Below are 25,054 nucleotides of genomic sequence, written 5' to 3'. Positions count from 1 at the left end.
TTGCAGGATAAAAAAAAAATGTTTGAAAGACATAGCCGCATTTAGTGCTTTGTCTGCAAGTCCCAAAGCTCGAATTTGATCCGTTTTATTATTTTATACTTATCTGCACACGACAAAGCTCTTACAAAGATACATACATATGCATAGAATATGTGTTTAAGATTTTAATTCATTTTCTGAAAAAAATGTTGTTTAAATCCAATAACAATGTTAAGCTGTTCATTTTATGCGGTCAGTATGGCTCGTCAGCTCAAGACAGGAACTGTATCTCATCCCTGCCTGTAATTGGCTCCCAAGTGCAGTGATGGTATTGCAGTCTTTGCCCATAACTTGCAAAACTTATTTTTTTTGTGTGTGTGTGTCTGTATATAATATAAAGTCTGATAATGACAACAGGCAACGAATTCACAATGCCCGGTCCGGTCTCTAAACAACACTCTGGCTCCTTCTTGCTGATTCCCTGCTGTACACAAAGCTGACCATTAACTTTCATTGAATGCTCACGAATTTCTCAAGTCTTCACTCTGGCTGTTGCTTCTTTTTGCTTCAATATTATGCAGGCTACAAGTTGCTAAGATTAAATAATCACTGAAGAGAAACACATGCAAACACACGCATTTATACAGAGTGTTAGCTGTGGCACGCTACTGCAGAGGTTTGATGAAGGAGGGGATTGCACTCCAGGCTTGGCTGGGACAATGGCATCCAGCAGGAAGATGCAGGGAATCTGTGATTGCTAATTACAGACGCTCAAAAATCTGTAAGGATGCCTCAACAAGATGACTGGTGTAGAGAATAAATGTTGACGCAGCTTGTGCGTTAATTGCCGATGCTAAATTATAAGACGTATAATTATGTTGTATGTTATGTCTCTGTTTTGGATGTGTGCTTTTGAGATGTTTTGAATACTGCCTGAGGGGGGAAAAAAAGAAAAGATTCAAGGCAAGTAAAGCTGTAATTATATGATACAATTGTGACAGCAGGTGCATTCTTGCTCTTGCTCCTGCTAAACGTTACAGCAGCAACAGGTGAAATTCATTTTTAAAACTAATCCTTGACCACAGACAGAGTCAACTGAAAAGACCAGTGAGGTGAAATGCAGTCTAATAATATTTAGCTAACATCACCAACAGTGATGAATATTCATGTTGATTTTTTTATCCTTGATAGGAAAAGCTTTAAACCGCAGCCAGGTTAGTGATACTTTTTGCATAATTAAATGAGTCATTACATTTCTTTGACTGCAGGTAATACGAGCAACAGAACTCAAGAAGGGGAAGAAATGTTCTTGATTAGCAATTTGCTCATTATTGTTTGTTAATCTACATCAACAAAAACAAAATATGACTGAATTAAATACTCTAATAAGAGAGACGTGGCTTCTGCAAATACCAAAAATGTAGTAATTGTGCTAAACATTTTAGGTCTGTTTCACAGTAAATTAGTTGTGACATCAACAAAACAGCAACATAAAATATCACGCGGCCTTATGAGTCAACTAGAGAAGAAAACTGAAATGTTCTTTTATAGGCGACAAGAGGCGTTGTGTGTCCCATGACCAAACCTTTCAGTTGATATTAGCACCATAGTGCTTCATAGTGAAGAATAGAATAGCATTGCTTGTGGTGTTAACATCCAAAAGGTCTGTGCTGTGTTGGAACTGGTGCACACTCTTTTAATAAAGCCCTCAATACACTATAATCATTTATGGCATAGCCTGTGGTATTAAAATTATACAAGCTATAACCAACCCATAATTTCCCCACTGGCTGTAGATCTAGATTAGGAAGAGAAGAAAACAATGCTAAACTCATTATTTCTACAACAAAAAGGGAAATAACACACGTAACCGCAACTTTACATTGACGCAAACTCACTCTGTTGTTACAGAGTCCTTGAAGGGGCTTGAGCAGAATTTGTCCCTGTGCTTGCCTGTGACACTTTCTGTATAGTGACACAGACAGGCATTATTACACACTTTCATGCTTCCATTCTCTCTCTATGAAATGTCACTCCATATTCAATGTCCTTTCGCTTTGCCTTGGCTCTATTGCACTTCAGCTTTTTCGACTTTGCTCGGTCACCCTTCTTCACTCTCCATTTTGCCCGTGTTTGTCTTCATTTCTCTGCCCTCTTATTTCCCATCCTCACTGTTATACACTCACAATATTCTTGCCTTGTCTGTCTTTATCTCCTTTTTACAATCCCTGTCTCTTTGCTTTACTTAGTTCCAGCTGATATGCGCTGCAAATGCCAGCACAGGTCAGTTGTTCTTACTGGTTATGCGAGTGTCTGGTTTTCATTACATCAATCAAAACTAGCAGAAGCTGAGCACGGACAGCATGCACTTTTGAACTGATGATGTCTTTTAGGTAAGACTTTTGGTTTTCAATCAGTGCCTGATCAATTTCTGGTTAATATAGCACAGATGTTACAAACACAGAAGGGTTTGAGATACCTGGGAATCAGACAGTTTGCTCATATCTTTCCCAGTAGCTGCTCCCACAGTGTCTTAGCAACTTACTTTTGATGAAACAAGTCTGCAATATCACATCAATCTTTCTCTGCTGAACAGAGTTCACACATTTTAAACATGTATAATTCTGTGTTAACAAGATCAATAGGACCAAAGGTTGGCTTCTCTATCACAGTTCTTTCTTTTCTGTTATTTTCCATTGTCCAGATATATCTCTATTTACATAAACTGGGATCCACATTACACAGCTTATGTAAAATGAAAATTGAGTGACTTTTATTCAATTTTTTTTGCTTCTTTTATTTCCTCTGACTTCAAAAAAGGTATCAATCACAGCCAAAGGGATTTTTTTTGTTTTGTTTCTGTAAGCAAGACTCAGTTGTCATGCAATATGTGGATGAAGGAGAATTAAATAAAACATGGAACAGTGCAATGACGTGCAAGATGCATGAAAGAAAAAACACTGAGGTTTCCCGAGAACCAGTAAGAAGTCACTGAACTGTTAAAAGATCTGGGTGAGCACGCAAAAATTTGCTTTGATAAAGGCTTGTTAAGAACAGAGAGAAGCGTTTAGCTTGGAAACTGATACACATAGCACTGCAAATAGTTTCATTTACTGATAAATGGCATCATATGGTCCAGAAAGGTAGAGCTGTGGTTGGCTGGTAATGCTACATTAGCACCAGGGAAGTTGCTCTTTTCAAAGGGATGTTAATGCTTCATGATGGCAGTTACAATACATGGAATGTGTTTTTGATAATCTGCTGATTAATTGTAACAAATCATCAAAATCCAGAGTGTTATACAGGACCAGTATGTCATTAATGACACCCTGCATAATGATATGTAAGCAGAATCTATACAGCTGTATACAAAAAAGGGTGAGACTCAAATAATATCTAACTTGTAGGGGTGCAACGATACTGGTATCGATATTGAACCGTTCAATACAGTGCTTTCGGTTCGGTACGCATATGTATCGAACAATACAAAATTTTTTATTTATTTTATCAACTTTTCTTCTGACGATGCTGTCTGTGTTGAGAGCTCAGTGGGTCTGCGTTCGACTACTCCGCCTAGGCTGCACTGTCGAACGCAGATCCACTGAGCGCAGCGCAAGCTAGCAAGACAGAAGCTAAGCTCTCGTTGCAACATGGCAAATTGAACCTCCCCCACCCTCATTCAGATCTGGCCTTTGGAACTATTTTGCTCTTCATGTGACGTATGACCCTGAAGGTAAGCGCGTCATGGACAAAAGTAAAACAGTATGTCGGATGTGCCACGCAATGCTCAATTACATTGGTGGGAACTAGTGCGTTAGCGCAGTTTGCTAACGCACGGGGCGATCCGCGGTAGCTCATTAACGGAGATTTGCTGTGTTGTGGCGTTAACGTCATTTCAGATTAACACTGACCCCACTAGTGGGAACAAAATGAATATGACTGCACATTTACGGTGACATCATCCTAGTGCAAAGACAAGTGGAAGCAGACAAAAACAACAAGCACGCATGCTACAAACTTTACCCGAGTCATTTAGACAGCCGTTAGCACATGATTCTCCTTATGGGGACCTGATATGTTTAATATGCTGCTGAGAGTATAGCCCAGAAAAAGCGTATGGTATAGCTTTTATTTTGGAAAGAGCCATTTCTCAGTAATAAACTCTCTTTTCCAAAGATGAGTGATTTCTCGATCAGATAGATTTATTATTTTATCCCTTTGTTGTTTCAGCAACATTAAATTTAAAAACTGTACGTTTGAGTTAAAATATATATTTATAATTTTGGCAAATTAAAAAAGCATGAACATTTTTTTGTATCGAAAAAATATTGAACCGTGACACCAAAGTATCGAACCGAACCGTGAATTTTGTGTATCGTTGCACCCCTACTAACGTGATCACTTCATTTGGTACTATTGTGTTTTCTTTTTCACAAGTCACTTTTTGATGTGACAAACAAAACAGCACCCTGCAAAATAAATGTAACAATTTTGTATTCTTTAAAGAAATATCATTTTTCACTTGTAGTCATATCCTGGCTGTAATATAATTGTTAATTAATAAAGACATTCTTAATCAGCGTGAAAAAATACAAACGTAACTGAACAAAAATGTCAAACATGGTGTAACAGCGGCACATTCTGGAGTCTTTCAGCCTCTCTTCCCCAGTATTTCTGACATGATGGAGAAGGGGACCTGTTAGTTTGGAAAAAAACACATGCACCCTTGACAATTTTGCATTCATAAGGGGCATTATTACTAGCCAGACACCTGCAGGTGAGTATCACCCAACCAATGAGGCTCTAGGGAGTTATGACGATTTGGAACAAAAGCAGTTCCATTATCTGCTAACTAACCAACACTGAGTGTGGTTGAATTAGAGACCTTTTTTGTTGGTCTAAATTGAAAATTATGTGTGGAAGGACAATTTGAAAGGTTCTATAACTGAAACAGTAGGAAATTGAGTCCAGTTATAGTCTTTCTGGTGTTAGATAAATAAGTTATTTTGCTACAGTTCTTGCATAACCTGCATTAACTGAACTTTCTGCTTTCTGCACTAATTGCTTACTTAGTTTTTGAAATGGCTCTCTTTACTGTGTCTCCTCTCCCATCAGTCCTTCAACATTTCACCTGGGAGTTATGGAAAACAAGATTTCTTTTCACTGGCTCATCTGCCAGGAGAGATGTTATAAATACATCAGTGGAAAAACAAAGTGGCATCTCCTTCCTGCCCTTCTACTTGAATGGATAAGAATTCAAGTGTTTTTGTTGATGAGCTCACTTAAATGTGCTTTTCCACGCCGATTAACTATCGTGAAACTGTTTCTTTAATATACATTGCATTTTTTGCATTTGTCTGCATAAAGGTTGTAAGACAGCACAGAATAAAAAGCCTTAAAAAAGAGCATTAGGGTGCAGAAACAGACACACTCTCAGAAGAAATGCTCACTTTATCTCAGCTCCACCTTCAGTGAGGAAGCCAGCTTTTGAGAGAGAAGCCAGAAATGGAGAGAGGAGAAGGTGGGGTGGAAGGAAAAAAATGGCCAAAGCTCAGAGTAATGCCACAGTAAATTGTATTGGAAGACAGGTCAGAGCAAGAAAAAAAGTTAAAACACACTGCTCTATTGCAGCACTCATGCTCCCTAGGCCGTCATTTACTGAGAGAGCCCTGACACTGAGCGGAAAATAGAGGGGGTAGAGAAGGACATGGGAGGGAAATGAATCAAAAGAAAACAAAAGGAGTCTGGGTGGGAAGTGAGACTTTACAGGAGTATGCGAAGAACCTGTATAGAGGATACTGGGTTCGCATGACATCTGATGTCTCAGCACCATGTAAAAAATAACTTTTCTTTATTAGATGATGGGCATAAGCTAAAAACTGTAATTACAATCAGTGCTTATGTCCGTTTTGGAACTATGGCTGAGGTCATGGTGATTCATCACTGACTGATTAAACTGTAGTTAAAACTATTCTAGGTGTAGATTGTAAACGTTAATGAGGAAGATAAGGACAGCGATCTCAGCATCATCAATTAAGCTGCTGCTGATGTAGATTATGACAAATAATCGGTGCGATGCCTCTGAAATCATCGCACCCAGATTGCCAACACTGTCCTCACCTTCCTAAAGCTTCGCAGGAATATGCGCCATTCCGTGAAGAAATAGCTCGAGACAGTTACACTGTTTGATTTCAGGTGCTAATCCGGTTTTGTAGCATATGATTTGTTCGTTATTATTATGCAAATGCTTTCAAGCGCCGCTTTGGCAGATCTTCATTACACTGCCTTCTCCCTCTCTGTCGTTCATGATCCCACGCCAGGTGCAAAGTGAAGCAGTGTTAAAGAGGAAATTGAATACAGCGCACGTTCTGTAATTCATCTGGTGCACAGGTATTTCTCACGTTTCTCTTCCAAAGTAAATCAGATTCTAGAGAAAAATCAGACATCCACACCAAGTCCACTGTTTATGCTCAGAACAGTTACAGTTAAAAATTCCCAAAGGACCACTGGGACCTCGAGAATGAACGAATAGAGACAAGTGAAGAAGCTGTTGTCCTTTTCCTGACGCAACAGATCTGGCTGATTAGTGTCAACAAACTGACTTGTATACAACTCCATAACGAATTAGAGGGACCATTTTTGTATTTGATAGTCAGTGCTGTAATCAGGCTCATACCGCCCACAATCACTGGATGAGAATTTGTAATTCAAAACATCCAATATGATTAATTACTCTAAACTCATGTGTAAATGCTTCACTTTAAACAATAAAGAGGCGTGTGCAGTGACTAACACAGATAATGTCTGGAAAACTGACACTGTTTTATTAACAGTTTTATCGATACCTTTCTTGTTTAAGAGGAAAAAATATTGGATTGGTATTAGGGTTGTGCGATATGACCAAAATCTCATATCCCGATATAAGAATTCTATCGTCCGATAACGATATAAATCACAAAAATGTAACATTTTCTGTAAATTCTGTGAATCTCGGGCAGCTCAACTTGCGTGAAGTGTTTCCAGCTGGGCGTAGTGTACCTGGAGTCGAGTGTTTTAACCGATGCATGAAACGATACATTTTTAAAAATAAGTTGTAAAGGCCGCCGTTTTCTTTGTGAGTATTTATTACACGGCGTGCTGCAGGGAAAAGCCTGTTCTAACATTTGAGTCTAAGGTTTATTTTTTAGCACCTGGCGGCTCTTTTTTACTTCTCATCCGTAAATAATCTGCTCTTTCATGTGATTCGGTTTATTTTGAAAAGTCTCAACAAGATCTTGAGCTTTATTGTGAAAGGTTTATGTGATACATAAACAAGCGGACACGCGATGGTGAACCGTTGTTGTTGCTAACGACAACGCGTCTGTAGTGTGGTTATATAAAATATAAAAGAAAGAGAGAACTTTAAGAAATTAATATAGCCACTACAGTGACCATCAAAACGATGAAAAAATATTGCCGTAAACAGTTTATTTTGCGACACCACGAAACAAGCGATAGCGTAAAATGAAACATAGATGTTTTTGTATCGTCATCCATATATATATGTCGTTATATGAACAGCCCTAATTGGTATCGGTATAGGAGATAGGAGTTATCTGTATTTGACATGAGCCATTCCTAATTCAGATATCAATGAGTTATTAATATGCTCCCAGAAAAGCAAAGGCTTCTAACCTAGTGAAAGCAAAAATAGTTCTTTGTAGAGTGGCCATTAGAGAAATTGTAGTTAATGACACCTCCACACTTGACATTTCAGATTGCTTTGGTTGGCTGTCAGCATATTTAGAGCATTCAGATTAGAAGTCATTAAAGTTGAAATTGTGTATAGAGGTGAAGAAGAAGACTCGCAGTATTTACATTTAAGACATATAAAGCACTTTGAGTGCTGGAAAGGTGTTACATAAATGCAAGTACAGCCTGAAATACACACAAATGTAATTTCAATTTTAACTGTTGGACATTTTTTTTGTTGCACTGTACGAGATCTTTATTTAACAGTTCTTTTGTAACTGTTGGCACAAAGAAGCAGGCTTTAAAGGCTATTCACGTGGACATGACACTCAGAAAGAGGGCGACAAAAAGAGGCAAAAGAGATGGAGAAGAGAAATGTATTCCTTTCACATAATAGAACGGGCCCTAGCATTATGGTAATGACATACACTATAATGGGAGGACAGGAAACCCCTCGGGATGTAATAGTGTATGTACATCATCAAAGGATGACTAGATTTTGATGTTTTAGGTCCATCCTGACAAAAGATTCCTTTGAATAAGCGGAAATGTGAAACCAGTGGTGACAGTGTTCTCAGGAGGACCGGGGCTGGGCACCCACTGTAGCAGCGATGATGTTCTGCTCATGACCAGCGCCTGATGCAAGACATTGTTGCCCTTACAGTATACCCTTCAAAGCCCGATGTTGGGCAGCGGGAAATATACACAGTCAAGTGTTTATAAAACACATACCATGGCTGAGTCAAGGTCAGAGGTAGTTACAGTTATGTTCATTTTATCTCAGAATGTGGGGACGATCACACTGTTTACCGAATACACTCGAAGCCACCGTGTCCTTGAGTGAGACAATGAATTCCTAGCAGCTCCAGGGCTGCTGTACTGCTGTACATCGTGATCCTCTTACAGAGAAGGGAGGCAAAAGATATATCTCGCCTGTGGGGAGGACAAGCAAGCAAAAATTTCTATGAAGTGTGACAATATTCCCCAAAATCCATAATATAAGAATGACTGAACCACTTACATATAGAGATGGCACGATACCACTTTTTTATGTCCGATACCGATATCATAAATTTGGATATCTGCCGATACCGATATGAATCCGATATAGTGTGTTTTTTAATCAATAAAACGTTTTTTTAATATCTTGTTGCATTTTGTATAAGTTTATACTCAAGTTTAAATAAATAACTAAAGCTATTCTGTTATACCTGTATGTAAAAAATACACTGCACTATATTTCATAGTTCAGCAACACTGATCAATCTAATAAACTTAAACCTGCTCCATCCTCCCTATTCTGGTATTTTAAAGAGTACTTAGCAGAAATATTAAGCAACCTAACTAATAGGGTTGCAAACTCCCAGCAAAAAAAAAAAGGGAACCACCCTCCACTTCATGATGCTTAATTGATGTAATCAAATTTAATTTGATGCAGGGGGGAAAATGCACAGAAATAAATTATTTTTCAAGAATAATTAAATAGATTCAACATCTTTCTTCAACAGAATTGCAGACTGCACAGATGGTACCTTCCCAAAGGAAAAAGTACTATAGCTTACTAGGGTATGTTAGACTTCGTCACTATATACAGTAATGGACTTCTATACATTTTACATCAGATTAAAACTTTGGGTGTAAGATTCAGATAATTATTTATTAAAAGCTAGATATTTTAAATGAGAATAAGAAAGAAAAGTATGTCTTTGTGCCCCCTTTTGCCTGTTCATGCCCTATCGGCCCCCCCTGGCTAAACTTTGCTAGATCCGTCCCTGCACAGTTACGAGCGTCAGCTGCGTAGAAAAAGATCCTGGTGTAGAAAGTAATATTAAATAAATTCTAACAACAGCTTATCAAGCTTAATAGTGCTGCTGTTGTTCAGCCGCTGGTTTCCTCTTTTTGGTGAGAAGTGGGCCAAAAACTAAGAAGAGAGACGGACTCTCGACAGAAAAGCCGATCAGCTGATCATTAAGCAGTTTCACGATTGAAGTCGCAGCAGGAGAGAGAGAGAGAGGGGGAGAGAGAGAGGCAGTCGCTCCATATATCAGTTGTTAAGCTTAACGTGGGAATGCTTTACAAACATTCAGAGATGAACTTACACACTTGCTTTACTTCTCTCTGAGATAACTTCCTTGGAGATGAAATACTGGTTTGCTAGCTAGGCTACAAATACACACAGCCGCTCTATCACGTGATGCATACTGCTGCGACGTGCTATGGTTATGAGCCGAGTTACGCCTGTAGCAAGTTTTGTGAGGTGCTTTTTTGATATTTAATGGATCGGATTACATTTTTTATTTCTCGCCGATATCCGATCCAGTAATTTGGGTCAGTATCGGACCGATACCGATACGTAATATCGGATCGGTCCATCTCTACTTACATATACTAGTTTTTTTTCTTCATGTATCTTGGCAGAGAGCAGATATACTAAGAAAAGTACAGTTTTCCTGAAAACCCAGAATGGTTCCTAGTAGCCACATCGCTGCTATGCATTTGAACATGGATGAACAGTTGCGGCCTTTCCATATTTTATGGGATCACTTCAGATGACATGGTTCTGTTTCCTGACAAACTGAAAACCTTTAGAGTATCTATCAGCTTTGGGAAGTACATTCTGCCTTTTAACTCTAGCCACTGCCACAGGAGAGTGCTAAAGTTTTCCAGGAGAGAGGAAGGTAGCGATCTAGGTTTTCCTAACTTGGAAGTAGCTGACATAGAATATAGAAAAATGAAAGGGCATCTCAGCAGCATGAAACTTTTGATTAACGACACCGACACTTTTGAATTCTGCCTGAATCCTGTATTTACTTCCACTGACCATTTGCATGTGCCTCTAAAAAATGGTAACAGAAAAAGAAGAAGAATTAATCTTCTGGTCTATATAAAATATAAAAGGATTTTGATGTTGTGGCTGTATTAGTAAGAGACTTTAGGTAGTGGTCAGATGCTGACATTATTGCAAAGCTTTGGGTCAATCAATTGGCTAATCTCTATTTTACTGCGGAGCTCATTAAAATGTGTGTACCTGTTTGTCTTTCTCTCCTGTTCTCCATATTGTGCTTCAATTTGTTCTGCTTTTGTTGGGAAATAGAATGTCATTACTTTACAATTACACAAAAATATGCCTCATTAGCAAGCATCTTCAAAAGAAAAGGGACATATACTGTTTAAATACGCTCCTCCTCCATTCATCTCCTCATCCTGAATAGATTTATTCTACTGTTGTTAATGACCCTCATTTCCCCATCACTGTATTTAATAAAGGCAATTAATATCTTTGACATTCTCGTGTTTCTTGCATAGTAAAACAAATTATTCCCTCAGGGCAATCGATGTTTATGTTTACCTCCTTTTCCACAGGCCCGGCACTGTTCACTTCAATTTCAGATTTAAAAGAGGTAAAAAAGCATCGCTATAATAACAGTCAGCCTGAAGTTAAACTAGCTTCGTATTGGGGCAGCTGTGGCTCAGGTGCTGGAGTGGGTCAGTGGATCAATCCCCAGCAGCTCCTACTGATCACAGAGTTGAACACAATGCATTCATCAGTGTGTGCAAACCTGTGTGTGACTGTGTGTATGATAGAGAGATTAAGAAAGCACTTCGAGTGCTCAAATTGAGTAGTGCCAGTCAAATGACCTACATTTAAGAATTTATTGTTTTATTTTGATGAAATCTGTCGTTAGTGCTGAGGTTTAAGGCAGCTCAGCTTCCCAGCTTAAATCATTTTCTCCCAAAATTCAAAATGCATAACTGAGATTTTAATATGTAATAACTACCATGTGTTTAGTAAAGTACATCTCTGTGCATCTATAAGAATGGATCTCCATACAACAGTATGACTGCTACAATAGTAGTAAAAATGTGTATATGTAGTGTACAGGATGTAGCAAAGGACACATATTCTCATTGGCTTTAGTGAAAACTAATTACCGGTAAGTGTCCTTATATAACACTAATGAATTAACGATCAATATATCATTGTTAAATTAATTGTGATAACTGCCATAATTAGCATAAACAAATTGGGTCTCTTAGCCTTTGTCCACCCCAAGTGGTGTTGTTGGTGCAAGCGTAATACGAGACGAAAACATATCATGTATACCCTGTAGCTTCCTGTCACAACGAAAGAATCTGCTAATTGTTCTTGTTATCTTTCCAGGGGAAGGCTGTCGTCTTGGTGATAGTCTTGTTCATATAATTATAGTGAAGCCTGAAAATGAACGAGGTAATTAGTAATGTAACATGATATCAGTTAGACCTTGTGACTTTTAAAATATGCCATTATTGAAGACTCAGAAACAGCATTAGTTAAGCGGTGAAACATTTTAAACAGGAAACGTGGGGATAGACCAACACCCCATCAGATTTAGGGTTAAAAAATGGAAAATATGGAAAGAGGCAAATGGAGAGCTCACAGCATGAGGCATCAAATGAAATTCCTGCAGAGAATAAAGCGAGTGTTTAATCAAGAAAATCCTTTTTTACATTTTTATTTATTCTGGGGTAATTAATTTTGTAATAATAATTAATAATTAATTATTGGATCAAAGCAGAGACTCTGCAGGCATGTCAGTAATCAATAACAATTTACATCAAGACGAAGCCAAAGATTCTACAAACTGTTTCAATCAATTTCGTTGTGTCTTTTGATTATATAGGATGAAACTAGTGGTAATACTTATAATGACCCTCACATTTTGTTACATTTACTCATAATCCTAATAAAATTTACATTTGTTATATTTCTAATTGTAAAAAAAAAAAACTACATTCATGAATATGACTGTATTTTTTTATGCATTATATTATAAAGTTGATAAGAGATTAAAATAATGCCATTCTCATGATATCAGCTTATAGCACATAGTATGTATGATTATGATTATAAACACAGTATATAATATGTCAGCGACAACCTTTATTGATATGTGCTGCTGCTTAGTCAAACCCACTGATTGTCCATCACATGTGTGATGATAATAGTTATTATTTTACACCAAACTTCGATCTTACTAAGCCTAACCAAGTAAGTTTGGGGCTCAAACCATCCACATAATTGTTTGCAAACCAATTATTAACCAATCTGTAACCATTAATAATCATTGCATTGTTTTTACTGTAATTTCCTATCTATTATATATTCTAAACTAGTAATAAATGTGTAATTTCACGTTCCACAAATAAGCACTCATCGTGATATAATATTGATGACTGGGAAAGAAAAATGTGAATATGTCCTAGAATAAACCAAGCTATTGCAGTAGAAGAATATGGTAACAACTTGCAGTATGTTGACAAAACTGACGCAGCCGTATTCCCTTTGTGATGTATGTTGAACATGCATCACAACGGGTCTTGCTCTAAGACCTGCTTTTACTCTACAAAACCGCTCAGTGCTATCCTGGGCAGACTGTGTGTGTTGTTCCATCATCATACTTTAGCTGACAAAGAGGAATGCCTTGAAGATTTTTTGCCTGTCCAAAAACAAAGGAAAGGAAGACAGAGAGCACAAAACCCATTTTCCCCATTTTCTCTGTGCAATTACACAGATAAAGCTCGGAGAATTGGATTTTTTTTCCCCTTTGAAATGCAGACTGAAATGGTGTTAAAGCAAAGCAAAGAGATCGAGAGGAACGTCTTATTGTTGCTATTTCGTCTGTTTTTTGGGGGTTTTTTTTAAAACAAAGCTTTGTGTGTAACCACTGAAAAGTAACACGAGTATATAAAAAAAGCGGAAAAACATATTCTGTTTATCAAATTTAAATATATATATTTATATATAATTCTCGAGAGACTTTCATCACCTATGAAACTACACACATTTAGCCCTGGTGGTTTGTTCTTGTGTTTACAGTGTTTGAGCGCAATATTTTGTCAGGAGGATTGACACAGATATTCTCTGTGGTTCTACTGTGTTTGAATGCTCAATTAGACAAGTGAATTGAGGATAGAGACATCCCCTAACCCCCTCTAAAGTCCTCTAAAGTGATATTTACAGCCATTATTCTTCCCACTAGCACCAAGCTGCTTCGATATCTACCTCCTGCAGGCAAGAATTGTTCAAATAAAGAAAAGGAACCTTGAAAATACATAGATTTTGAACACAGCAGCATGCACATTAACGACACAGATGGAGGGTTATTCCCCAGCCATGCTGAGAATGTGTTGATTGGACAATGAAAAGATGCCTTCTGCTTCATTTAAGAAAATGAAAATCAATTTGGTGTCTGTAATTTTGAATATGCAAATTGTGCCATTGTTGCTGTATACTTCTGTGCTGGGCAGCTGTCTTTGTATGTTCAGTTGGAAGCATATTATTAGAATCAAGTACGGTTTGTTATCACTTCAGTGCATAATCAGTAGTTGTATTGCTTGCAGAAGAGTTCATCTGACAGCCACGTGCAGTCACGTGTAGATTAATATAACCATGTTGTCATCACACGCTTGCATTCTGACAAGTATCGGTGGGTGTCATGGTGTTACATGTCTTCACTCATACATACTGAATATTCATTAAAAAAAATCTCAAATAAACTCTGTGTTTTTCTGTTTTTAACACAGAACACAGCGCGTGTGCAATAGCGACTTAAATGCAGCTAATTAAGCCTACTTTGTGAAGCAGCAGCCAGTTCTGCAGTGTTAAAAACACTAATTTTAGAAAACTGCAACATCTTTTGACAAAAAGGCCATAAACACAAATTCAAGACAACAGCTGTGCTATGGTTGCAGCTATATTTACAATGATCACTCTGTGAGCAAATTCTCATGCACAGAGGGGAGACATGCAAACACATGCAATGTAAATAATTTGTAAACTATAGGAATATAAATGGTATTGTCTCATTCTGTATCTCACTCGTAATATATCCAACCTGCTCGCCTCGCACTGCACAGTAGACATGCTGTATACATGCAGTGCATGCAATGGAGAATGAATACACAATTATACAGCGTTAAAAGCTACACTCAAAGCAAACAATTATGTCTAGTGGTTCCTGAACTCACTATTGACAACATTATGAAATGACCACAAAATATAGTTCAACATAAAACATGTAGAAAACATTCATCCTTACACTTTAGGTGGCAAATTTTAAGATCAACTTGCTAGCTGTCTTGCACTTGCATATTTCACTACTTTGTAAACCAGGGAAGATATGGATTTCCCATTCCTCTATACGTCTTCCTCTACAGACTGCCTTAGGATTATTCTGCTTTGGTGGACTGTGCATACTGCAATGGACAAAACTGGAAAAAAGGGTAAGGTCTGTGAATAAATCATTCCCCAAAAAAGCTCGGGCTGCTTTTTGATCTTTTGACTCCTCACAGCCATCAGTGTGCCCAGGGAGTCACCCTGACTTCTGATGTTTCTTACACAAAAATCCCCTGTAACCTGAAAAGCACTCCAAGCTCTGGGACACAACACTGGCAAAATCAAAGTGTTTCCTCCAGTGCCAAACTTAATGTGTGTTCATGGTGGTACTTGAAAGAGTCTAGCCATGGTCTAGCAGTCTATCCTCTGCTGTCCATTGTTAATACCCTAGATCCAAGAAGTGCGTGTTACTTATTGATTGCTGACATTCTTAAAGCAGACCAAAGATATTATTCACATGCTGTAAAACATTTTGTGGAATTGCCGAGCGCCTTCCTTTGAAGGCTTTTAATTAGAGCGGATTCACAGAGACGCAACATTTAAAAAGTCAAAGTAGTGAAAGGTGCCTCCATCACATAAGCTCATTATTTTGTGGGTAAAAGTAATTCACTATGTGTTTTTGTTTTTTAAAAATCTTCAGTCTAAACAAGAAGCGAAGAGCAGTTATTGTTTCTGGTATGATTCTTTTTGTTGTGTGATGTTGGATTCAGGTCAGATAGTGATTGGTGAAAGATGTTGGTGTTATTGCCCTCCACATGCTGAACAAGGAGGATCACCTTTTAAAGCAAACAGCCTTTTTATTGCAACCACTGTCCACTCTTGTTTGGCCAGCATATTTATTTTTGTCCGTTAATCACATATGCCCGGACAAAGAAACAAAAAACAAACGCACCTGGTAACACAACCAAAGTGGATTTTGGAGCCATTTTTGTGCAATATGTGTGAATATCAAACCAGAACTGTGCTACATGCCCACAAAAACAAAGGAATCCTCAAGAAAACCAATGAATATGCAGAAGTCCTATTCGAAAAGCCACTGGGATGCTCAGAGTGGTTATAATTTAGATGGATTTGAGCTGGCGTGTGTTTATGGCCATCCTCCAACAACACTAAAGGGACAGGCCACGGATGACACTGGGATAGTTATTTCCTGCAAGCGCCAATGTTTTCTGGAAGATTTTACAGTGCTGCTGTTACCTTTGAGGTCCAGGTTGCGCGCTCCATTGGAGTGCTGAGTAACGGTGCGTGAGTCAATCTTGAGTGTGTGTACATTGTTGGCATCCCGGGACACCACCACATTGTGCCACTGGTTGTCGTTGAGTGGTTTGTCTGAGTTGCCCTTCATCAGCGACGGTCCATTGCCGAGATCAAAGACGTAATGGATGTACCTTTGAAGAAAGACGTCAGGATTAGGACTGTGTTCCTAACTCTTGTAACTCAACAGCGGTGCACGACTTAAACAAGCTCATTTGTTTCAGGAAAATTGAATTTTATATCAAATCTTCCTTGGGTGACTTTTTTCCTAAATTTTCTCCAAGATGCTGTAAGAACATTTTTTGGGGGGAAAATACCAACCGTTTATGTAATTGTACTTGGAAACTGTGATTTGTTTTGGAGTTTTTTCTGGCTGGTTAAACATGTAAATATAGATACCTACTTTGTCTAAAACTCTGTGCTTGGCCACAGGCAGATGCGGTGGCACAGTTCCCTCCTTCACACAAATATGGCTGTCTTTTGTGTTGTGGGTTAAAGCTATTGTGCTTGTTTCATTCAAGGTTTGTGATTTTTTTTTTTTCTACCTTGAGTCCAATTCCTTTATGTAGCCTCTTGTCTTTTCAGGGTAGAAGCAGCTCAGGCTTTTGTGTCATAACGATGCCGAATTCAGAGCACAAGGGAAGAGACAAACACTACCAAAAGCCTCTTTTGGAGACCCTAATTATAAGCAGCTTTTAGGTTGATGCGATTCACAAGTCCAACCACTTTATTTTGGGGTTGTGATGGCTTTGTCAAGTCTTTGTAGAAAAAAAAAAACAACCTGAGAAAAACCAGATATCTCTACTTCCTGTTGACCAACCACTAACAAGCTACAGGATGCGAAGCTTTCAGCTGAGCTTTTAAGATGACTGATTATGATTACTCACAAACATACTCTAAACTAAGTTACACCGAGCCCACTCTGATTCATAGCAGCATTAAATGACTCACTGATCTGTGGGGAAAATATATGTGCTTATGTAAAAACAAGGGCTGGTGGACAGAAATCTCCAGAGCGCAGGGGAAAAGCAACATCATCTTTTTTAGGCATAGCATACAATAATGAAAAAACATAAAATGATTTAGACAATTAAGAAAAACCCAAGTAAAACTCACCCCTTTACCAGTTCCACAACTATAAAGTCGCTCCCATCTCCGGAGTTGAAGAGCATCAGGCCATCAGGCGTGGTGGTTTTAAACTGAAAGAACAGGTGCATGGAGGCATACGCTTGTAACGTCGCTAATGCTAAGTAGCTGCCTTTTGTTCGAAATGTCACCGGATCCGCAATGATGTGGCGCATGCCAAAGCGGGCATTCAGCTCGCAGTAGGAGATGTCCCCGTTTTTACACTGGTCTAGATATGGCACACTATTGAAGGTCAGGCCCTGCAGATGGCCAATGAAGTTTGAGGGGACCACGGATATGAAGCGGCGCTCAGTCATGATGCCCGTCTCAATGTTGTGGAACTCAAGATGTGTGTGGGCACCAGTCATCTGGCCTAAAGATTGTGGATAACAAAGATAACAAAGAAAAAAACATTAGCAGATGGTACTACATTTCATTATTATTAGCCTTTATTAATTTCTTTTATAATTACTATTATCGTCTTTACAGTATAGTAATCAGTTATATTGCTGATCTACGCTAAACAATACAGTTGTGTTTCAGGACAGATAAGGAGTAATGGTCTTGGTAAACTGCCGATTGAAATCCTTTCCCTACTAAAACCTGGAAGAGCCCGCAAGGCATCTCTTGGCATCATTTCCTTTTTTCTTTCTCAGGCACTAGTTTGTGAATAATGTCAGTCTTCACAGGGTTGATTTTCGCTAATGGTCTCGACATGCCCACTCTTTTTTTTCCCCTTTTCATCTACCACACACCCTCAAACTCACCTTTTCGCTCAGCCTTTGCCCTCCCATCCTTTCGCCTGAGGCCACAATGTTATGTGCGCCTCTGATTCCACCTTGTATTTGACCTTTTATCCTTCTCTTGGATACAGGCAGAACCAATTTCTTTGAACTTTGTTCATTGGCTTGCTCACTCGTGGTAAGTAAAATAGAAATCCCCAAAAAAGCTCTGTCTGTATTCAGCCTCAAATATGTATGTATCCTTTTGCTTTTTATACATTTTTATGGCTTTGCCAGGCTTTGCAGCTAAGGTACCTGGCATTTAAAGGCTTTAAAAATTAGATATAGCGTAAGTCACTGCGGGATGCTTGGAAGGTTGTCATGGAGATTGGGAATTGGGTACAAACATCTTAAATTTAGCATTATTTGCAAATAAACGCTTGCCAGCTGAATTGCCATTATCTGTAAATATGAGTTCAACAATAAAAATGTCTCATTCATTTTAACTCTAATTTGTCACCTTTATGCCTCAAATCAGATGTTTTAATGACAACTAGCAAAACAGCTGCTCTGAGCCTGTTGTACATACATTATCAGCAGAACACGTGGATTTGAGAATGCAGCACCACGCTCATTTACAGCATCTCACACCAAATGAATCCTCAGTGTCCTAATCACAACTAACCTTCCACTGTGACGTTATCCACAGACAGCTGTAGGTTCTTGCCTCTCCGCACCACCTTCACCATGTGCCACTCGTTATCGTTCAGCTTCTGCCCCGCGAACAGTGTCTCGGGTCCTTTGCCTGTTGTAGGGGGAGTTAAAATCACAAAACAGCACAGCAGAAATGATGTGTGCGCCTACCAACCCCCACCCCAAACACCTTCCTTCCACCTCCACCTCCCAGCCTACCCCCCAACACACACACACACAGGTCACACACTGTAGGTGACAGGGTTGGTAGAGAAAACCTGCATGTTTGCAAAACACATTCGTGCTATTGATTTTCTCACTATGCTAGGCATGAAAGGAACTGAATATCTAGCCCGACACACGCTGAGTTGCAGACATTATATGAAGGCATGTCCTGCTTTCACAAAGCATCTCGATGTGCTGCATAAGTGGAGGAGACCAGGTGGTTTAACTGCTCACTCCTAAAACCTCCCTCCACCACTCTCCTCCTTAATTCTCTCTTTCCATTTCTCTACTCCCAATTCTCATCTCCTCAGCTCTACCACTAAAGGATACACAGTTTTGTGGAATGGCATATGGTTTTGCTAAGATGCTCTATAGAGAAATATTTACATAAGAATGTTTTCAAAGTGGGGAGAAGGCTATTTATAAGCTGCCAATGACAGAGCTTGATTTCCTCAACATCAGAAAAAACTGCTGGCGTGAGGTACCGGCAGCAGAAAAACAGTGTGGGTTTTGATTCTGTTATGAATGCAGCAATGATCTGATTTTATTCTTCGCTAAAAGTCAAGGTAGGAGCAGGTTCTGTGGTAGAGCAGTGCCAAATTTTGTGGACTGAATACAGATGAATAAGCGTAAAGGCTGTGGCCAAAAAAAGTAAAATCCTTATATCACATGGATTCAAACTCTAAATGAAGGTCTAGCTGTAGTGGGACTGGGGTGATCATTATAATCAATGATTGGAGAGAAGGAAGAGAGTTTTTGTCAACAACAATATAATGATGGGAAACTTTCACCTCAGTGGTAACAGGACACACTGAAATAGTAGAAAGCCAAAAGACACCAGCCTCATCCATTCTTTTAGGCGGCTCTGAAGTAGACTGAGGGCCATTGAGGCAGATCAATAGAGACACTATGACATCAAAAGATTGTGGCTTTCTTACACCATTAGCACTGATGATTTGCTTATTTTGAGTCTAATATTTGCTGTCCCACACCAATTGCAGGGTCACTGCCTCGCTTCTGACTAGTTAGCCGGCTGGAGCTGGAGTGTGCAGCTGCTCGAGTGGATGATGTAGTACAGCCTGGTGAAATATGACGGTCCCTTTCCCAGTTCTGTGTGAAATTATTTAGTCTAGAGGAAAAAAAGGAATGTACCATCAATTGATGGCCCCACTTGGCAAGAACACACACTGCTCACTGGAGAACCGTTTTCCCATTTACCCCTGTCCCTTTTTTATTATATTGTTTTTTCATTATTTTTTTTTCCTTTGGCTACATAAAATGTGAAAGAAACACTTTGATCCCTCATATGTGAAAGGAAGAGGCTGCTATATAGATGCAAAGAAAGCAAGTGTGGAGGAAAGTTGCAAGCAGAGAAATTAAAGCTGATACGAAGATATGCAGGAGTGCAGAGATAAAATGTGAAAATGGATGACAGCGAAGACAGAAAAAAAAGAGCCCCACAAAAACCTAAGGAAAAAAAAGTGCAACAGAGCTGCAGTAGAGCTGGCTGGCTGATGTAAGAGTGTAAAAGTTAGAAAAGTACAACAAAAATGAATGGGAACAGCTAGAGCTTCAGAATGGAGTCCATGTAATATGTATTTTCCCTCGCTTCTACAGGCCACAGGAGAGCCAGGTCCACCGCTACCCACACAGCAAGAGTAATTTGGCTATAATACCTCTAACAATGGCGGACAAAAATGTATGCTCCTCTGGCCGGGCTAGCCAAGCAACAAAAAGCTCTGGGCAGAAGGTGGTAAAAGTGCAGCCAGAGACCCGTTAGGCTCTATGGTCAAAGTTGGAAACACTGGAGGGAAAGCACAGATAAGGTGGGGATGCAAGTCCACTGTCAAAGGTTAAAGACGAGTTTTGCTGACTTTTGTTGATTTTAAAATAAAAATGCTTTCAGTTAAAGTCGTTTAATACCTATGTGGGCAAGACGGATTAAGTCTGTAACCGGTGATTATCTGATTTTATGCTACAAACAGCATGAATCCCCAAAATGAAGAGCACTGTGACCAGAGCTGTTAGCCTTGCTGAGAAGTTGGAGACGTATAGATTGTTGTCTGTAGCTCTAAAGGCTCACTGCTGCCCCCCTCCTTGTCCCACTACCCTGTTCAATTTTTCAAACGTATTCAACGTTAAAAAAAACCAACGTGTTTTTTAAAAAACAATTACGGTAAGTGTCAAGTTCAATGACATTTTTGACTAGTTTTTAATAAAATGTCAACTTGTGTTTTCTTCTTAAAGTATTACTCCTTTTAGTCTACATTCCCTAAGCTACAGCACTAGGGAATGCTTAAAATGTCACCATCACCAGGTTTAATTACAGTAAATATCTAGATGTGTAAATGTTACCTCATTAAGTGCTAGTGAATTAACATTTCATTTCAGTTTTCACTAAAACTTGAAAGAATTTAATGTCCTGATCCTAAACCCATAGGTGATCACTGGAGAACACTGACTGCCTCAGACCGATTGTGATGAAGTTGGTGGTGATATTGCTTGCAGTTAAATTAAGTAAAGCCTTACTTCACTGCCCAGGTAACAAGGCAAACAGCAACACTAAGGACTTGCAGTATGGGGTTAAATGAGCCACTAAGCTGGTAATGTAGCCACTCTCCGAGAGAAGTACTCCTTGGTGAAAAAACAAGGAGGGGAAGAGGGCTCGTTAATGAAGAAGCCGACAATTATTAAAATGAAATGAATTCTCATTCTGCCACTTGTGCCTTCTTACTCTGTCTTGATCAGCGGGGCAAAGGGCTGTGATCATATAAACAGAAGCTCCTTGTGCCTCTATCTCTCTCATTCCTTTGTTCCATCCTGCCACTTTTCTTTACACCTTCTAAATGCATCACAGAGGCACTGAAAAGAGTAAAAATAACTACGATTGTGGACTACTGTCATTGACTGTGTCAGCTCACCATTAGTGAGAGGTGTGATGCTTGAGGGCTGTTGCATAATTACCAGCAGCCATCCATCATTGGTTGCTGTTTTCTCTCTGTAAACAACCTTGATTAATGCAATCGGATCAATGCAACACAGGTCCTCAGCCAATGGCTGCAGGTTGTTGCCATCAGCCTCTATACAGGCTGTGAGGCATCTGGGGCAACAGCAAGTACTTGAGCACAGTTGTTTAATTATTTTGTCTAAACTCTGATCACGACAACTTATGAGAGAATAGCTTATAATCACTCAGTGAGCAATGCTGACAACACGACAATCAAGAAATAAAACATGAAAAATGTTTGTTTTCACTTACTTTGCAAAAAAAGCAGAGATCCAAATATCTCTTAGACCACTGATAATATGTGCAGTGTTGGGGAGTAACAGAATACATGTACCGCCGTTACGTATTTAAAATACAAAATATGAGTAACTGTATTCCGTTACAGTTACCGTTTAAAAAGGTGGTATTTAGAATACAGTTACTTTGTTGAAATAAATGGATTACACGGCGGTACTTCCCTGTTTCATATTGTGGCGGGTCAGGACTGTTTGGGTTTTGTTTGACAGCTACGTTCTGTTGTTCCAGGCGGCAGCGTTACGGTTGCCATGGTTACAGGGTGACGCTCTCTCTTTACATGTTTCCTGGGTGAGAGAGCGCCTTTTTGTTGTTGTTGTGCTAAGCTAATAGGCAGAATGCTACAGGTATAGCTCTAAAGAATGTAGCATCATAGGCAGTGTAGTCCGTGCTGCAGGGAGAATGGACTGCCATACTCGTTATGTGTCTGTGAGCGAGGGAGGGAGAAAAAGGAAAAGTACGAGTTGTCCTCGAGCAAAAACGGGAGCTGGAAGCATGTAAATATAATAAAACCACTGCAGCCAAGAAGAGAGCCTGACGAGCCCAGTTGTTCGTAAGCTATTAAGACTCGACTGTACACCGTGTTCGTGTTTTCCTCCGAAACAACAAGTTCCGTTGCAGCAGTCTTTCAACGCCTCTCCACACAACAAAGTAAAGCTCTTTTTCGGCTACAGCCCAACATGGAACCCGACGTATTAGCCAGAGGTCCCTTTACTACGGTTGGGAGCCGCGGACCTTCAGTAACAGTAATAAATCACAGCAATAGTACATTCATGTAGCTGTAAAAAGCATGATAATATATTAAGTAATCCAAAGTATTCTGTTACGTTACTCTCATTGAGTAACGTAACAGAATACGTTACAGAGTACATTTTGGGGCATGTATTCTGTTATCTGTAATGGAATACATTTTAAAAATAACCTTCCCAACACTGAATATGTGTAGCTAGAAGAAGAATCTGACAGTTTGAATATCTCGCCCTGCCTAATGACTTTTCTTATCCCTGTTCATATTTGTCACAGACACCACGACTCCAAGCCCCTTTATTAAACATATATGTTTCACTTAGATTCTTTTGCATTTTGCACAATGTCAGAGTTTTGTGTGGTCCTGTTAACATCTAGCTGTCACATAGAATTAGCTCCAAATAATAAAGGCTATATAATATACCAAGCAAGCTTTCTGGCATGATTATTAAGTCAACCAGTGCACCAAAGTCTGGCCAGAGGGAGCAAAGCCAGTCTGAGATTTGCTGGGCAAATGTGCTTGCCAAAATGACAACGCCACAGCACACCATCACAGGGCTACAGGCAGTAAGTTTGCTGCTGGTGTAACAGTGGACGACTATGAAAGCAGCAATGAGTCATGCAGTCGTACAGAGAGGCGTACAGAGGCCGCTTATCGGGTTTGCTCGAGCATATGCAGTTAGTGTGTTGAGATTGCAGGGGTCAGGGGCAACTGCAGGGTGCGTCTGCGAGTTAAAGGGTCAAATTTGTCTAGGGGCAACTGACTGTGATGGTGTGTCTGATTTAACAAGACAGCTTATACCCCGATCTACTCAGATTGAAGAAAAAAAACAACTAAAATGCCACAGGATTCACATCAAATGTAGCGAAACATTTATGTTCCAGTATCAGTGCAGCACTGAAAAGTCCCCAATCGGCTATCACATAACAAAATAAATGTAAATGCAATGCATGTGTTATAGGATAATGTTGTTCCCTGATGGCACCACTTTTTTTTTTTTATCTCATCACTCAACCAACCAACCAGGCCAACCTGAGCTACTATCTTGGTTGAGCTCCAAAGGACTAAATCTCCAGGAATCATATCATTGTATGATGCTTGGCAGAATGTGCTGTCTTTAACTATGGGATACAGAGGTGAATACCAGCCTAAGCTCTGTGATTTGAATTCCCTGGAAGAACGCACAACCCTGACTAGCTACTGCTCTGGACTTTCGAGGTCATGAGCTTCTGCAGAGCCATGCACAAATTTATGCATTCACATAAACGCACACACTTGCAAGCACTCGTGGGAAAGAGGTAAATCTAACAGCGGACTAATTAGAATAAGCTCAAGAAAGAACCTCACTGCCATTTGTTTCATTCTTGGCTCAGCAGCCCCACTCTGAGGGGGAAAAACAGGAAAATGCCGATTCGGTGTCAGTGAACTGACGAAGCCAGAGGAAGGAAGACTCAGAGGGGCTTGTGCTGTCGGGAGCGAATGGAAAATGAGAAGATCGTGGACCAAATGACTGAAATTGATTTTTCATGCAAAGTGGCATAGAAAACAGAGCCAGGGAAACCAGTGCTGACCAGGGGGAATTGTAATGCTTGGCTTCTCCACGAATTCATATGGTAAAGAGGGGCATTGAAAAATCTGCTTAGCAAGACAGACAGGTGCTGTAATCATATATGTGTGTGTGTGTGTGAGTGTAAGACTTGTTTATGTTCATGATTAGCATTTCACTAACAGGTGATAGACCTCAGGCAACCCCCCTTTGTGCACCCATCTGGTAAAGCACATTGTGCGCTCAGCACACTCCAGTGTTCACACTCTTTCACACACACAAGTATGCAAAGAACTGTGAAAGGGAATATGGAGTTTTAAGGTAAGTAAAAAGGATATACATCCTCCTCTTTTAAAATGAACTAAGGGCTCTCGGCTTGTTAACCTTTTTTCTTCGGCAGCCCCCTCTTGCCATATTAAAGAGGCTTGGACAAGGGACACTGGTTTGGTTATCACTGACGATTTATGGGTTGAAGTGTTAAGCCGGATAAAACTATGCTCTGTTAACGCCCGGCTTCAGTTAATTCAATTTAAGGTTGTCCATAGACTGCACTATTCCAAAACCAAATTGAACA

The 25,054-nt window shown here is 39.5% G+C and overlaps 1 protein-coding gene across 7 annotated transcripts in view; it reads right to left on the bottom strand.

Annotated features, from left to right (window-relative positions):
• Nucleotides 1–25,054, bottom strand: part of nrxn2b (neurexin 2b) — a 739,753-nt gene that overhangs the window by 326,739 nt on the left and 387,960 nt on the right. For all 7 annotated transcript variants that reach the window (XM_035912885.2, XM_035912888.2, XM_035912887.2 and 4 more), the window contains 3 exons: nucleotides 18,653–18,772; nucleotides 17,237–17,618; nucleotides 16,064–16,254 (listed from right to left, as the gene is read on the bottom strand). In XM_035912885.2, the coding sequence (XP_035768778.1) occupies nucleotides 16,064–16,254; nucleotides 17,237–17,618; nucleotides 18,653–18,772 (693 nt within the window). The remainder of the gene's footprint in view (nucleotides 1–16,063; nucleotides 16,255–17,236; nucleotides 17,619–18,652; nucleotides 18,773–25,054) is intronic.

The sequence above is a fragment of the Neolamprologus brichardi genome, chromosome 3, assembly GCF_056152115.1.
Source record: "Neolamprologus brichardi isolate AB-2024 chromosome 3, ASM5615211v1, whole genome shotgun sequence".
Classification (NCBI taxonomy): Eukaryota; Metazoa; Chordata; class Actinopteri; order Cichliformes; family Cichlidae; genus Neolamprologus; species Neolamprologus brichardi.
Note: the sequence above shows the minus strand (reverse complement) of the source record. Positions and strands in the feature narration are given on the sequence as shown.